The following is a 16,925-nucleotide window of genomic DNA, read 5'->3' as shown; positions in this document are numbered from 1 at the left end:
TCCTACCTAATTATGCAGATTTTGTTTGGAAGACTGGGAGCAGAAAGGGAAAAAATAATCTTACTTAAATTTTCACTATGTATTGATGAGATTTGGGGTAGATTTTTTTTTTTTTTCCTTTTAAGGAAACTAGTTGCATCTATACTAGTTGCATTTGGCTCATAGTAGCTGCTCAGAGCCTGTACCGGGTGCTCTATGGTAGTGAGTCACGTCTTTGGCTGTTTGATTTTACCGCCTGCCAAATTAGCGTGGGGGTCACCAAGTTCCCTCATAATTAGGGATATGTTACTTTAAAAAAAAAAATCACTAACTAGTTTGCTTTTAGTATAGTATTTTAACAGAGTACAGGGATATTCTCAGAAGATCGTGATCCCCCCAAAACAGGTTCGAGGCTGGGTTTCGAAGCACTTGACTGAGTATTTCAGGGCAAGGACCTTGCTCAGCACCTGGTACATAAAAAGGAACATGATCTGTCTTGTGCTTCGAGCATACCGAAGTGTCCATCTCGGTGTTTAATGAATGAATTGATTTTTGAGTACCTGACCCGATGGTTGGCTCTCCGCGCGTGGAGGGTGGAGGGATGGATGGATCTTGTTCAGGAAAGTCCAATACTGTGATCAGAATTTCTAGTGTGCCTCTCTGGCTTCATGTATCCTGTCTGTTACATTTGCTGCTTGACTTTGAAATTGGATTTCCTCCTGTTTTACTGCAGAAAATGCAATTCAAGCCTTTGGCAATGGTTCTGATGTGACCGTGTGGCAGCCAGCCCTCCCAGTTCAGACCACCACTGCCACCACCACCACAGCCTTCCGGGCCAAGAACAAGCCCCTGGGGCCAGCAGGGTCTGAGAATGAAATCCCCACTCATGTTTTACCACCTTGTGCAAATTTGCAGGTAAGAGCGGGGACCGAACTCCCGTGTGGAGCTCACTTGTGGGGGCAGGGGAAAGCACGGACCAGTTTCCTGCAATGCATTTAAAGATGGATGGCTAATGATGGAGGGCTGCTTGGGTTTGAATTTTACAAGTGCATTTAACCACGATAAATGAAGATTGCGAAGCGCCACAGAGCGGGAGAAGGACAAACTCTGGGACTGACTCGCATTTGCTGGGAGTGTGACTTTGGTCAGTGGGCCCGGAGCTGGCCTTGGTGTCTTCACCTGTAGAAGGAGGGGGCTGGGGAGATGAATCCTCAGGCCTTCTGTTTGTGGCGTGGCAGAGTCAAACTGGGATCAATTTATTTATTATGCTTATTCTATGTTCCCCCCAAAGCAGCAACCTGTTGAAAGAGAAGGTACTCTTGGGTTGGTCGCCATCAGTGTCATTTAAACTTAACACAGAGAGTGTAACTCTGTCTTAAGGTGAACCAGGGGCACTGTCGCTAGTGAGGTGTTAATTCCAAGAGTTCCTATGGGTTTGTTCTTCCAGAAGCAGAAGAAAACGTTTTTTTCTGAAGTGAAAGGAGCTGGGTAGAGCCACCCTGCAAAGCCTCTTGTGGGACTGGAGGCCAGTGAGAGTGGCCAGGAGACTTCCTTGGGGTTAATCCAGATCTCCCAAGGGCAGAACCACAATGGCATGTGAACAGTTGTTTCCTGCCTTTAGTCAAAGCAGAGTGTTTATTCTGCCTTTTTATTGATTTTTTTTTTTATAGTAACAACTATTCAGCTACTTACTTCTCAAGACATTATGTGTTTATATGTTTGCAAAGTATTTTCACACACTTTAGGTCTTGGGCTGTTACCCCCCTGACAGCTGAGGGAGAGTAATAGTGTTACTGCGCTTGCACTGGAGGGCACTGGGTCTTGGTGAAGTAACACTTTTGTGGGAGCCCACAGAGCTTGTGAGTCACCCGGTGCTGGGAATCCAGGAGACTCCCACTGCTTTCATGGTTCTTCCTGTGTTTGGGGGGAAGGAGTGACCGCGTGGTGATCTCTGCTTCCTGCCGTGCTAGGGGAGGGCACAGGTGCTGAGCACTGGCTGTCATTTCATACTGGTCACTGGAGTATATTCTCTCTTCTCTCCCCACTCTACTGCCACCAAGGACCAGGCTTACCAGAATGTTCACCAGAAACCTTCTTTGGCCAATACCTTCTTAACTCACAATCCCCTTCGTTCCCTACAGACCCTACAAACTGGGGCAGTTCTGCTTCTGATTGGTTTGCGGTCTCTCTCCCCCAATGTCTCCTTTTTCTTCTTGGATGTCCTACGTGCCGCTCAGCTGGCGATTGGTCTCTGTCCCGTCCTCCCATGTCACAAACCCTCAGACACACTCATACACACTCACACGCACAGCACTAAGGGGAAGGTGGGGAGGGGAGCCACACAGCCCAAGGTCAACCAGATATTCTTCATGCTTCTGAAGCATTTCCTGAGCATGTCCAATGTCCAAAGCTCTGTGCAGAAACTGCTAGAAGTAGGACGCTTGGGCAGTATTTCAGCCTCTAACTGCTCCCTCTTGCAGCAGAGCCCTCAGGCTCGGTGGGGGGAGGTGACTTGCACAAATCTCCCCCCTCCATGCTCCACCCCCAGCCAGGGAGAGGAGAGTCTGGAGCCAGACATCGCACCACAGACACAGGATCTGTTCTTTGTCTCTGGCTGGTCCCTGGCATCCTGCTTCCTCCTAGGCCAGCCTGCTGCTCTTACTGGGTCCACTCTGGTTCTAGCATCAGTAAGACAAGTGGCCAGATTAGAGATAGGACCCTGGTGTCTTTCGGTGATAAGAGTGGGCCAGAGATGGCTCCCGACTGGTGGAAGAGGCAAGCTCTGGCCATGGCAAAAACCAGGTTCTTTTCTGCAGGTGTCTGAGCGCACGGAACATGGCTGCAGGGACAGTGTTTAGCCTGTGTATAGAGCTCCTTTGGTGGTTTGGAAACTTCATAGGGATGGGCACTCAGAAACAATTCTCTCTTCAGTGAACGTATAAATAATGGGCAAGATGCAGCTTGTCAACATTTTTGGGAAGTCAGACCAAACTAATAGATGACATTTCAGAAGCCTAGCCATCATTGGAAATTCTATGAAATTAGTCTTCTCCGTGAGAGAGGACTCTGTCAGCCATAAGGAGACATTCTCCCCACCTCCCTGTGCCTTTGCTACTCCCCTCCCCCCGCCGAAAAAAGCACCTGGCTTCTGATTCCTTTGGTGCCCGCATGTCTTGGCCCCACAGTATTGTGCCTCCAACACAGCTCTGCCCAGCCACCCCTCCTGTCAGGAGGACTCGGTGCTGCCACAAGGTTGCCCTGGCAACGTCAGGGGACACATGAGCTCTGTTCCCAAGAAACGGCACCTTGCCTTCCCCTGTATTAGTGATAGGAAATCTGCCTCATGAGTAGAGGGGCAAAGTAAAATTAAAGCATGATGTTTACGTTGAGGCTGTTAGTTAACTTCTCAGCAGAGGGGGAAATGGCAGTGGGGGATGACCAAGGAATAAGGTTGCAGCCATACTTGTCTGCCCTGGAAGACACACACACACACTCACACACACACACACACACACACACACACACACACAAAATCCACATAAGTTGGAGCTAAATGGCATTTCACTTCTGGGGAGCCCTTCAGGGTTCTACCAGACCTCGCCTTTCCTCTTAAGGGGACGGCCTGCTTGAACCCGTTTTTACACACATGAAGCAGGGAGTAAGAGCATGGGCTCTGCAGCCAAGCCTGTGTTCAGACCCAGGCTCTTTTCCTCACCAGCACCCTGGCATCTCTGAGCCTCAGCTTTCACAAAACTCAAGGATGGTTGAGCTGCCAGAATGGAGGGGATTAAATGGGGATAATACTTCAGGGCCAGGGGCAGAAGGAACACTCCAGAATGGTACTTTAAAAATGTCCCATGTGATGTCTGATCCCCAATCAGTTGGCCACTGGGTCCCTTGACAGCGGATGGGTGTTGGTGTTGTGCCGGGTTTACAGACATCCTTCCCGTTTATACACAAGGCAACAGAGTCAGGGAAGGGCTGGCGACTTAACCAGAATCACATAGTAACTCTTTGGAGGGCCTGGGATTTCTGCCTCAAGGCCGGTATACTTCCACCTTATTCCATGACCTTGGACAACCAACCTGGGCTCTTTCTTTGAATTAGAAATAGACAGAAAGGAGGAAGTAAAAAAACGGAAAATTACACAGTATTTGTCTTTCTGCATTTGGCTTATTTCACTTAGCATAATGCCTCCAGGTTCCTGATCTCACTTCCATGCAGTATCTGATAAGGTCAGATTTTTTTTTTAAAGATTTTATCTATTTATTTGACAGAAAGAGATTACAAGCAGGCGGGGTGTGGGGGGGAAGCAGGCTCCCCGCCGAGCAGAGAACCCACTGCGGGGCTCGATCCCAGGACTCTGGGATCATGACCTGAGCTGGAGGTAGAGGCTTAACCCACTGAGCCACCCAGGTCAGATTTTTAAAGCGAGGAGAATGGTGGTTACCAGAAGCTGGGCCGGAAGGTGCCGCTCAGAGGGAACAGGTTTCAATCACATGGATGAATGGGATCTAGAGCTCTAGTATACAACATGGTGACTACAGCTAGTAATAGTGTATCGGATACTTGGAACCTGCCAAGAGAGTACATCTTAATTGCTCCCACCCTCCCCCAAAATGGTAGCTACCTAAGTGATATGTTAATTAGCTTTACTGTGATAAACTTTTCCTCAGATACACGTGTATCAAAACATCAGGTTGTAGTCCTTAAATACATACAATTTTTATTTCTCAATTTTACCTCAGTAAAGCTTGTGACGGGGGGAGAGGATAGAAATGGCGGCAGGGAAAAGCTCCTTGTGAGGGACCATGTGTCCTAGTGCTTCCTAAAGGCAGCCATTCAAGTAATAGGGGAAGCACAAAGCTCATGCTTTAGGTTGGGATTATTCATGCAATTCCAGGAGACAGGGAATAGGAAAAGACTGAAAGTTTGCCAGTAAAATTTTCACAGCTTGGCGATGTCTTTTGAATGACCTATACTAACAACAGTAGAAAGAATCATTGGAGGCCAGAGGATGCGGGTGATAAGAGATGGGCCTTCACCCCGAGAACATGGTCCCTGGCACTGATTTAGGACTCCTGCTTTGGAGGAGGGCTCCCAGGAGACTCATTCTCCCTATTTGTCCTTCTTCTGCCTGCCTGGCTGTCTCCAGATAAATTACCATTTGCCAGGGGGTCCTAGAAATATCTTACAATGGCGTTTGTCCCAGCCGCGTGTGTCATTACTCAGAACAGAACTGACTTAAACCAGCTTGGGATCCATTGGTAGCAGATTTGGAGAAAGTCAACTATCTTTGGCAGCTCTAAAGTTCACTTCCCTCGAGAGGCACCCTCCTGTAATATTTTAAAATATACAATAATATGAGAAAACTCTTGGGGACTTGAATTCCTATCTTAACATTTGAGATAGATTTCCCCTTTGGAAGGGAAGAGATAAGAATAAACATTTTCAAAAGTCGGCTTCAAAGTTTAATAATCAACAGAACCAAATGCATTTCTTTTGGGGAAATGGGTGGCCTTGGGTGTGGGGTGTATAGGACTCTTCTGTAGTTCCTGTGAAAGGCTTGCCTTTAAAAAAGGAAAGTTGATTGATTAGTATAAAATGTCATAGAAATGTCCAAGTGCTCACCCCCTGAGGTGATAAAATACCAGGTTTTGGGTAACCCGCCAAGCTCCCATGTCAGGATTAATTGGCAGTCATATTAGTAACAAGCATGACGCAGGCTGTGCTATTGTTGGCATATCCTTTTGAATTGTACAAAGTGGTCACATGAAAAACAAAGGAAGATTAAAAATTCTACCAATTATTTCATCTTCTGTGCACTTGAGTGATCTGCTAGCTGGAAAAAGCTCAGGATATTTAAACCAAATGGACTGTACTTGTCACTTATTTAAAGTAAATATCTTTGGGAGATGTAAGTAGGTGTTGGAAAAATCCCTACTTTGCCTCATTGTACACCACTTAATTCTGGAAGCTTAAAGTAAAGACCCTTTAGAGTGGCATTTGTAGGTCTTGGATTCCGTGGTCAAACAGGGGCCTAGAGCCTGAGGAAGACAGCCCAGGGACCGTAGCCGAGGACGCTGGGGAAAAGGTTGCTGCCTCTGCCCCTTCCCGCTTTCCACCTTGTAGAGCTGTGATTGAGAAGAGAAAGTCTGGTAGCCTGGGGAACACTCTGATCCAGGGCTGGCGGGTGGGTAGGGGATAGCTGTGAGCAGTTGGCGAGCTCTAGTGCACGGTGAGAGCCACAACCAAAGTCCGTTTTTCTTAGGAGCCAAAGAAAACTTCCCTGTGGAGAGCCATGGAGGGCCAGAGCTTGTAGACCGATCTCAAGTAGGGCTCCTCCCCTCTCCCTAGTGGGACTTTTAAGGCAGCACTCTAGAAAGAAACCACCAATGTGGTTTTCTCAGACACAGAAGATATGGGAGCATCTTCAGGGGATCGTCTTTGTGAGAAGGCTAACTGCTGAAATCATGTCCACCGATCACCCATCATCTGCTTTGGTGGTCAGACCACGCTGGCCCTAAGGGTCCCACAACAGGGACACTACTGATCCTCCCTGGCCGTGGGGGCAAAGACCTTGAGGTGAACATTTTTCTTGGAGCAGAGAACCTGCAGCACCCACTGGATTTTAACTCCTGGCCTCCTTGACTGGAACCAGTTCCTTCTCTTCGCAGAGCACAGTTCGAAGCTTGTAGAAATGGGCTGGGAGCTTGTCGGATGCGGGATGTTTACCCATTGGTAAGAGGAGCAGAGAGGGCAGACAAGATTTGCCCAGCCATTTAACTCCTACATATTAGAATAGTCAAATATTTAATTAGAATGTTAAATATTAGAATACTGAAACTTATCTAGACCTGAAACAAGACTTTCCATCCCGGAAGAACAGCATATCCCTCCACCGCCTTAGGACCTCGTCACCTAAACAAAGTCTCTTTGTACCTGATAGGGCCAGACCAGACCGGAAATGATTTCAAAGCTCTTCCCAGGGCCAGACCCCAAAAGTTCTAGATGCGGCGGCAGGAAGGCAGTCATCCAAACCTGCTCAATACCCAGGACTCCTCTGGCTGTGACCAAGTGAAAATTTTAAGTGTCGAGTTTTAAAAGGAAAGCTGCCAATGGGTGTTCCGTAAATCATTTGTGCCAGCAGACTGACCCCATTATGTCAGCTAATCCTGGAAATACAGGAGGTAAATTTAAATCTTCGAGCATGAAGCACTTAATCAATATTCTAAATGTTTTTCTTGCAATTTATGCTAGCAGAGCAATGGGGTGCTTTGGCGTCCTGTTAATCTTCCACTGGAGAAGAGGCACTTGAGAGCCAGGCCAGGGTGGTGGGATCTTGCCCAGGATGACTGGTGGGAGGGCGGGAAGCTGGAAGGGGAAGGAGCGAGGTGCCTGCTTCCACAGTAGGCCGTTGGCATGGAGACGCTCCCCCCCCCCCCCCACTCAGTCCCCTCATGCCAGCAGGCTGAGCCTCCCTGGGGCACCTCTTTGGTGCTTTCCTTTAACCTGTGGTTGACAGCCCAGGAGGGGCTTTGCTGGGAAGAGCATGAGCTTTGGGGGTCAGATGGACCAGAGTGAGAACCCTGGTTTTGTTCCTGTTGTTCTGTGATCTAGGGCACGTTTCCTACCTTCTCTGAATGTCTGCTCTACAATGTCACTTGCCTCCCAGGTTGGTTGTGAGGGTTCAGACCTGGTTCCTCTTATGCAAAGGGCCCAGCATGACTGTCCGACCCTCTCCACGTGGTAAGTGGTTACCACTCTTAGCGTGATTAATGAGCTGTGTGAGAGCTTTCTCTCTGGACCCTGGGACCATAAAGGAAGGGCTCTTCCCAGGGGCTGGGAGTCCATGAAGGAAAAAAGATGGAGCTGCTTTCTTAGTTTGTAAGAACCGTGGGAACGGGGTGATATCCAGCTGATTCTAAGAATTGGTCATTGTCAAAAGTCCTAAGGAAGGAGGGAAGTACAAGTGTACTTTGGAGGAAGGGAAACCAAAAGGCAGCAAGAAAGGACAAGGTGTTGAGGGGTTATAACAGTTCCAAACTCCATATCCCCGCGCCCAGAAGGGTCTCCTAGGGGTGCCATCCTAACAACCAGCTTCTTGATGGTATGACTGGGGCCGTGACAGTAGTCAGATCTTGGTCCGACCTTGGTCCCAGAGTGGGACTGTCTGCCAGGGACTGTTGCCACATCTCTTTAACCAGCGCTGACCTTGGGAAGATGTGACACAGCTGTAAACAGGAAACAGTCTTAGTTGCAGAAAAGATAGTGTCTGAGAACCAGCTTCACATGCCAGCCTCTGACCCCAGGACTTTGATTCCTTCCATGTCTGCATTCTGCTGATATTACTGTTTGCTTCATATTTATCTTTAAACTCAATTACTAGGGACGCCTGGGTGGCTCAGCCAATTAAGCGGCTGCCTTCGGCTCAGGTCATGATCCTAAGGTCTTGGGATCGAGTCCCGCGTTCCGCTCCTTACTCAGCAGGGAGCCTGCTTCTCCCTCTGCCTGGTGCTTCCGGGGCTTGTGCTCTCTCTCTCTCTCTCTCTCTGATAAAAAACAAAAAGCTCAATTGCTAGATATACTTACTTATATGAACACTATAATTTTTAGACTCATCCAAAGCTGTTAAAACACATGTGACACATACGTGAATCAGTGTGCTAGTTCTCCATACATAATCCATATATAAATATTAAAATTAAAAATGTTAGTAATGTCCCCTACATAGTGTCACAGACAACAGTGGTCCCCAAAGCCGCCTCTGAGAAGCATTATAAACCATCGAATATGACAGAACCCAGAACTATTTGCTCTGATAGCACACATCAGCACTAGTTCTTATGGTTGGATGTTAATAAAGCAAATGTGTATAAGCTCTTCCCGCGAGTCGATACTGTTCTAAGCACATTATGTGTACATAGAGTCACTCCCTTAATCCCCACAGTAACCTGATGTGGTCAGTACTGTTGTTATTCCCATTTTTTCAGACAATAGGCCTGAGACACAGAGAGGCTGGATCGGGAGAGGAGGATGACCAAAGGAGCATCTTTCCCTTCTCTGCGTTTTAAAGGACTACACCGTCTTACCTAAATCAGAGCACTTTACCTTTTTCGGTTTCTAGGTAACATTGTTCACTCAATAGAGATGAAAATCCGTCTCTACGCTCTTGCGCAACATCTGGCAGATGGAGGAGCCAGACTGGTTCGTAAAGCGGCGTAAAGAAAGGAAACGATACCTATTCTGACAACAACCAGTGTCCCTAGAACTTAGGTCTGACGCCAGCTCTCGGAGACCGCACAGACGCCAGAGGTTAAGGGCACGGTCCCCAACAAGACAGCCCTGACTTCAGATACCAGCCACACTTCAGGGATTCCCCAGGCCACCAACCAGCTACAAATTCAGGGCTTCCCACGACCCCCTCACATTCAATCCGCTAGAATGATTCAGAAGTCAGGAAAGTACTACGCTTAGGATTACGGTTTTATTATAAAGGAAACAGATCAGGACTAGCCAAAAGGAGAGATACGGAGGCTGAGATCTGAGACAGTCTCCCGAAGAGAGCTTTTGTTCCCTCTCCCTGTGGGTTTGGGACCCTGCCCCCTCCCAGGGCATTCATGCATTCACCCCCCAGGGGGCGCCACTGAGCTGCAGTGACCAGCGTTTTAATTGGGGTTTCATTACACAGGCGTGATTGATTGAGCCATTGGGCCTGTGATTGAATGCAGTCTTCTACCCTTCTCTGCTGCGAGGTCAGGCAGTTGGGGGGACCTCGCATGAGTCAAAGCCCCAGCCCCTTGGCCCGTAGTTGGTCTCTCTGGTGACCAACCCCCGTTCTGAGTCATCTCATTACCATAAACTCAGGTAGGATCCAAAGGGCTCAGGAATACCAAAGGTACTCCTATTGCTGAAGAACTTCCAAGGATATAAAGGTTATCTCCCAGAAACCAGGAACAAAAGTTAGCCAAATTCTAATTTTAATTCTAGGACCAAACAGTGAAACTTCTCATAAGAAAGCTGGAGTTGAACTTTCAGCATGGGCTCATTTCCATACTTGCCCCACTTAGGCAAACTACTTAGCTTTGACTTCCTCATCCCTGAAGTGGGGATGGCTGCCCAGGAGGGGTGGAGCTTCCTCGGCTGTTACAAGGATTCACTGTGATCCTGTGTGTAAAGTGTGGCGCCCAGCTCAGAGGAGATACTGTGTAAGTCTCTATTATTTGTAAGTTTTGTGATGCTTTTGGCCCTTGGATAGCACTGGTCCTCTTTGTCCCATCTTCAGTCATAGAGGAATGCCCTGAGGGGGTCAGGCTGCGTTGTGCATTGCCTGATGGGTCCCGTTTTCCAGTGGCTTTGCACGTGTAGCACAGGCTTGTTAAGGTCAAGGAAAGGTGAGGTCTTGTCAGGGTGGTGGTTTGGAAATGTAATTCGGAGTCAGATCGTTGGTTGATCTCTTGGTCAGGAACTGGACAGTTCCCCCAGATCAGACTTACAGCCTTGGCCCTCTTGACATTTTGGTCTGGAAATTCTTTGTTTGGGGCTGCCCTGTGCACTATAGGATGTTGAGCAACATACCCGGCCTCCATCTTCTAAATACCAGTAGCACTTTTCCCCTATGGTGACAACCACACACGTCCCCAGACAGAGCCAGATGCCCCTGGAGGGCCAAATCGTCCCTGACGGTGGACCACCCTCCGGGAAATGAGGGCTGCCTCAAAGACCCCCTTTTCCTTTCTACAACAGGGGAAATGAAGGTGTTGGAGAGTGTTTTCAGGCTTCCCTGCATGGTAAGGGGCCTGTGGAGATGGGAGAGCGAGCAGCCACACTGGACCAAGTCTTCCCTGGGTAGCGCAGGCAAGAACAATGGAAAGGGGCAGCAGTGGCCACCAAATGCCCATGTTGGGATATTTAAGTTAATTTTCCCAAGGTGACACTTCTCTTGGAGTGGGGCCTGTGGAGGCTATCACAGGCCGTACTGACTGAGGCTCTCCGCCCGCTTCTCGTCATCCGAGGACCTGCTGGTCTCCCCAGCCCGCAGGGCCCCGCACACCCTCAACCTTCTGACGAATGTGTTCTTACCACCCAGCACCCTGGACGAGCCACCCAGAGGGGACATTTCAAAGGAGACTTTTGCCAGCTGACCAGAGTGGGTGGAAATGTGTATCCCCCACCCCCTTCGGGTTTCGCGTGTGGACCCGGGGCATGGGGGCATTTGGGGGGTGGCAGGGGGTGTCGAGCAGGATCGTGCGGCCCGTGCCAGGCCAGTCACCGCCGGGCTGCAGCACATGTGCGGAATCTAAATGACTCTGGCCACGCAGATGCCATTTCCTGAGCCTTTTGTTTGAGAAAACGACCTTGGTGCTGCCTATGATGTGTGGTATTTGGTTTATGGTCTTTGTCAGGTCTCCATCATTTCTGGCTATTACAGAGTATTTTCTAGCCCCCACTGTCATGTCCGTCCCATTAAAAAAAAAAAAGAAAAGAAAAGAAAAGAAAAAAGTCCAAATGTTGGCTAGAGCTACAGTTCCTTTGCATAATGCTCAGAGCGAGTTGATTTCCCGCACTCCGGGAGAGACGAGCTGCGAGGGGTCTTCCCTTAGCAGAAGCGCTAAGCCTCAGGGCCCCCCACCCAGGCTGCTTCTGGGCTCCCCTGAAAGCCTCACAGCAGAGCTCTGGACCAGGCTGCTAAGTGGCCTAGGGGCCCCGAGTGATGGGCCGGATGACTCTCAGCGCAGAGAGGCTGCCAGCGGCCTCCTGGGACTTAATCTTCCCAGCGCCAGGTGCCAGCCGACGAGCTCAGAGGGGAGCTGCCTCCCAGAATCACCCACGTTAGCCCTGGGAGGAAAGAGGCTGTTGTAAAAACAGTTTTTGAAATAACTGCTTGTAGAGCGTTTTCAAAGCCTTTCATCCAGGAGAGTGCTTGAATTCAGAGCTCCAAAATTGGGGATGACTCCATGAAGGCTGCCACGCAGCCTGCCGACACGCGCCTTGGGTTGCATATTCGAACCCCATTAGGCACGGAAGCTTGGAACGTGTAACTGGGACCAAAAGGCAGACGTTTCCTCTTGGGGGTCAGGCTCCGAGGTGGGTAGGTGTGCACACGGCCCATCCACGGAGGGCAGCGTCGGCACCCCCAACGGTGTGCTCAGCCCCCGCAACGAAGCACCCATGCTGGGGGCTTCAACCGCAGATATTTATTCCTCACGGCTCTGGGGGCCAGAAATCGGAAGGAATGGGGGTCTGGTTCCTCCTGAAGCCCCTCTCTGTGGCTTGCACAAGGCCGCCCTCTCACTGAGCCTTCACGTGGCCTTTCCTTGTGCTTGTGCGTCCCCAGCATCCCTCGGTGTGTCCAAATCTCCCCTTCTTATAAGGACACCAGTCAGACTGGTCTGGGACCCATCCTAACAGCCTCATTTTCACTGAATTGTCTCCTTCAAGGCCTCTCTTCAAATCAAGTCCCATCAGGAAGACCTGGGGAACGGGCTTTCATATATGAGTTGGGTGGGGGGGACCCCATTCAGTCCATAACATATGTGGGAGGGGCAGGTCCAGCATAACTAAATATTTGACAGTTTAAAAATCTCATTTATGGGGTGAATTTAAAAATTACTGTTGCCACAAGCCTCCCTGCAATGCAGTGCTGTCTCTTGTGTAGCCTTTGAACATGAGAGACTCCCTCTTGGCTGGTCCTGTGGTGGAAGGGACATAGGGAAAGACCCCTCCCTGGGGCAGAAGGGCCGTCCCGCCCAGCCTGCCAGTGTCCCCTCTCGGCCTGCTGTCACCGGCGAGCTTCTGCAAACTTAATTCAAGGAACGATTTTCTGTGATTGGCATGTTTGCATCGTAGCAAACTTTGGTTGAACATATTGTTAGAATACACAGTACTGTAATTTAAGATTATTTTATCAGCAGTAAAGGGTTTTATAATTCATTTAAAAAGTTGTAATGGGCTTGAGCATCTTCAGTGTAGTTTAATAATATAGCATTTTATAGCCGGCTATAAACTTTCAGATTACTGTTTTAGCAATTGTGCAATTCTATTTTATAGTTTAATAATTGTTCAAATGAAGGAGAGGATAAGGTTCCTAAAAACCAATTTAATGACTTAGAAAAATAGCCTTTATCAAAATCTAACGTATACCTTTAATGAACCCAGATGTCACCTTTTCGACGAAGGCAGATCATGGCATCTATTTTTCTCAACCACAAAACCCTCCAAATTAAGCACACAGAGCGCCGTATCTCTGAGTTATGTTTTTTCTCCTTCTTAAAAAAAAAATCTTGTATCCCTAATCTCCTACAGCCAGAATAAGTCTATTTGCCAAGCGCAAGGTGGACACCAGCGAGACCCAAAGGGCTTTAGCAGGAACAGGGAGGAAATTGGTTCTCTCTTGAGAAGGTTCTTTGTTTTACAGAAGACCCCTGATCACACTGCTTCAACCCCGGCTCCTGACTCAAATAAAGCCCCATATTAATGCCTCCAGATAGCCCATACCTTACCATTCTGTGAGTGCGTGGCAAAATGGGGAGCCCTACATTATACCGTAGTTGTGTACTGTTGTTAAGAGTAATAAAAGTGTTAGCATATAGCATTGGGGGAAAGGCACTATCTCACGTTGTCATTGAAATTATAGTTCGTGCTGTTATATTTCTGGGATTTTCCAGGGTTATGTTGTCAGACAACTGAAACCATTAAAAGAGGAGGCTCCAGACCAAGTATACAGATAGTCACCATGGAGCACACCTTGGGACCACGGTCCCAGGACCCTTGGGTTCAGTGATCCTTGGGTGGACAAGCTGTGGGTCAGGGCCCTGTTGCAGAGAAATGGCACAGGATGGAAGGAAGAGCCCATGTGGCTGGAGTCCTTTCTGGCGGGGGTGCAGTGCAAGGACTTGGGGCTCACAGCGCATTTCCGCTCTGTTAGCAACAGTGGCTGTGATGTAATGGTGGAGAGGCTGACTCTGAACCGCCACCTGGGCAGGGAGGGGGGGGGCTCCTGCAGTGGTAAAATCTCTCTTGCATCGCCCTGAAATGATAGGGGCTCCGTTTCCCTACTTCCCACTCAGTTCCCCCTTCTTGGTCAGCTCCAGAGATCTGCTGGCTGAAATGGGGTACTGCTTGGCAACAACTGAAGGCTGTCTGTCCCAAGGGCGTCTGGGTAGCCCTTGCCAGGTCACAGTCACATCAGCAACGATGCCCACAGCTGGCAGGCGTTCTTGCTGTCCTAGGTGTGTCACCTGCCGTCTGTGCCCATTCTGTGCCCCAGCATGTGGCATCCCTGACATTATAACAAGGGGGAGGGGTAGCACTTACTGATTCTGAAGTCTGTGGAGCGCTCAGGCAACACCATCTCTCAGTTTATACCCAAACCAAGCTGGCTTTGCGATAGATAATATAACCCAAACATGGAGCGTGCTGATGCCCGATGAGGGACCCTGCTCACAGTAGGCCTACAGCAGCATGGTTAGTGCTTTTGTTTTTAAGAAAAAGAGGTTGGGCTTAAGAATAGAAAATCCTGAAGGATCAAGCTTCTTGCTACGATAGAATCAAATCTTCTCGTGGACTTCAGCGCGAGTAACTTCATCTCCTTAACCCTTGGATTCGTCATCTGTAATATGGGAATAATGAGCACTACTGCCTGGGAGGGTTGTAATAATTAAACGAATTAAAATTCTCCAGCATAGTTACTGAGCCTCCAGTTCAGCTGAGCAACTGTTTTTATCATAATTTTATCTTCCTGGTGGGTCTATGCTCGAGCACGAGACAGAAGCAGCTTGTACTAAGGGGGCATTTGGTAACCTTTACCCCCAAATTCCTCAGGAACATGAACTTGGGCATCATACAGGGTGTGTGTCCTGCAGAAGGGAGCCAGCCTCAGATTGAAGCTGTTTGTTATGATTACCTACTTACGATGTCTTCCCCCAAACATCTTTTCTTTACCACTTTTGTGAAAAAAAAAATGGGAATAATAACTTTAGGATGGGGATGGGAAGAACAGTGCTCAGTGCGTTCTAGGAAGAGCCATTAGGCCATCTGCATCTGTGGTTTAGAGAGCAGTGAGGCTGGCCCATCAGAGGGACAGTAATTCAGCAGTTGGACAATTGCTTAACCCAATTGCTGGGTAATAAACATACTTAATAAAAAGGGCTAGGATGGCTGCACCATCTTGGCCATAAATACGCTCTCTCATTCTGGGTAACCTATGAGAATACCTCTGAGCACACTTAGGTCACATACCATAAATAAATCCAATTTCTTGTATCCCCTACTGACCTTTTATCCTCAGGACTTCTAACCAGCTCTGCCTCCCTGAATAACAGCCCCTGCCTTGTGTTTGAGCCGTGGAGCTCATGCGCGGGAGGAAAAGGGCCCTGTTCTCTGGTGAGGTTCAACCAAAGGCTCCCCTCCACTGGACTCTCCTATTTGAAGCCCTAGAGGAGTCAGACCATGGACAGGGCTGTCTGGAAGGGAAGCCGAGGATGGTGGGCACCGAGTGGACATCGCAAGAGTTTTCCCCAGAGTGGCCATTGCTGTCTACTTCCTAGGCAGCAGACGTGACCCCGGCTTCTTACTGCCTCCCTGTTTTGTCCGCGGGATAACCAGAACTACGTCCATGGGTTGGTCCGGGGGTGATGGGAGATAATGTGCACCATGTCCAGCACGGAGTCCGTAGGCACGGATTTGGGAGTCAAGGGGACTGAGGTCTAACAGATGCATCTCGGTGCGGCCACTCCAGCTGCAGAGACCTGGCAAAGTGCCCGCCTCTCTGAGCCCATGTTTCCCAATCTGTGCAAAGGGGAGAGCTGTGCTCAGGAAGTCCTGTGAGCAGTGGGAAGTGTTTCAGGGAGGCACCCATGGGGTCAGTTATAGGAGGGGACTGTCGTGAACGGTAGGTGGTCACAGTTTTCACGGTGAGTCTGCTCAGTTTCCCTCAGTTATCTGTGTTTTCTCCATCTACTAAAAGCATGTTTTTCTTTAAAGTTTTTTTTTTAAGTTGGCTTTTCACCTGGTTTTTCACAGCACACAGGGTGCTCCCTCTTCTGAACAGGAGGTGAACAAAAGCCCGGGGTCGGGTACATCGGCAGACCACAGCGTTTTATATGAACCCTTAGTTACCACCCTAAGTCACGGAATCCTTACGGGGCCACACTCAGCTGCACATAAAAGCACAGGAGAATGAGAGACTTAATAAATATTATCTGATGGCGGTGAGGATGCGTGTCTGACGAGACAGGCTTCATGCACTTCTCATCAGAAACCACAATGAATCTTTTCTGTTGCTCTCACACATTTGCATTTCCGCCTGCACATTTGAGAAAACGAATGTTTCATTTTGGGGCCATCCCCTGAGCTGCCTTTCGACCCTACTCACTGAATGTTTGCTCTGCAAAACACCCCCTGGGCCCCACGCCCAAATGTCTTTCGCACACTGTTTGGTATAACCGCACTGTTCATAGGGCATCGCTTTCTAAAATACAGGTCATAATTGGTTCTTGTCTGGATACATTACAAATCAAACAAGTTAACCATGAAGGAAAACACGGTTCTCTAGTGTAGTTTGCAGCCTGTGTTTGCTCCAGCTTAGGGAACAGGGACACAGCTGCAGGACGGTCCCGGGAAGTCTGGAAGGGAGAGAGGCCAGCTCGAGTGATGTGTTAGGGCTTCCTGCTGGAGACAGTGTCTGCACCATCGTGCCATTAGTGTTGAATTACAAGTGCGGAGCTGTAGGCATCCTTTTTATGGCGTGCTGGAGACTGATGACCAAGCCCGGGGGACTGCTTAGCTAATGGAGGACTGTTGATATATCTTACTGGACTATATCTCTTTCATTGCATTCATTTTTAAATCCAAGGGCTCACAGAAGATCGTGAGCCCATTCTAGTCAATATTGTGTTCACCAGCCAAATTAGCTTGAGCTTTTGCATTTCTCCAGTCCCTGCCCC

General features: G+C 48.8%; 1 protein-coding gene across 1 annotated transcript in view; it reads left to right on the top strand.

The window, feature by feature from the left end:
- The window catches only part of LOC111145186 (GDNF family receptor alpha 1), a 203,587-nt gene that overhangs the window by 174,269 nt on the left and 12,393 nt on the right, over nt 1-16,925 (top strand). The window contains exon 9 of the mRNA XM_022499905.1: nt 713-894. Within this exon, the coding sequence (XP_022355613.1) occupies nt 713-894 (182 nt within the window). The remainder of the gene's footprint in view (nt 1-712; nt 895-16,925) is intronic.

Source organism: Enhydra lutris, unplaced genomic scaffold (genome assembly GCF_002288905.1).
Source record: "Enhydra lutris kenyoni isolate GAN:26980312 unplaced genomic scaffold, ASM228890v2 scaffoldscaffold12, whole genome shotgun sequence".
Lineage (NCBI taxonomy): Eukaryota > Metazoa > Chordata > Mammalia > Carnivora > Mustelidae > Enhydra > Enhydra lutris.
This window is presented reverse-complemented; position numbering and strand designations above follow the sequence as displayed.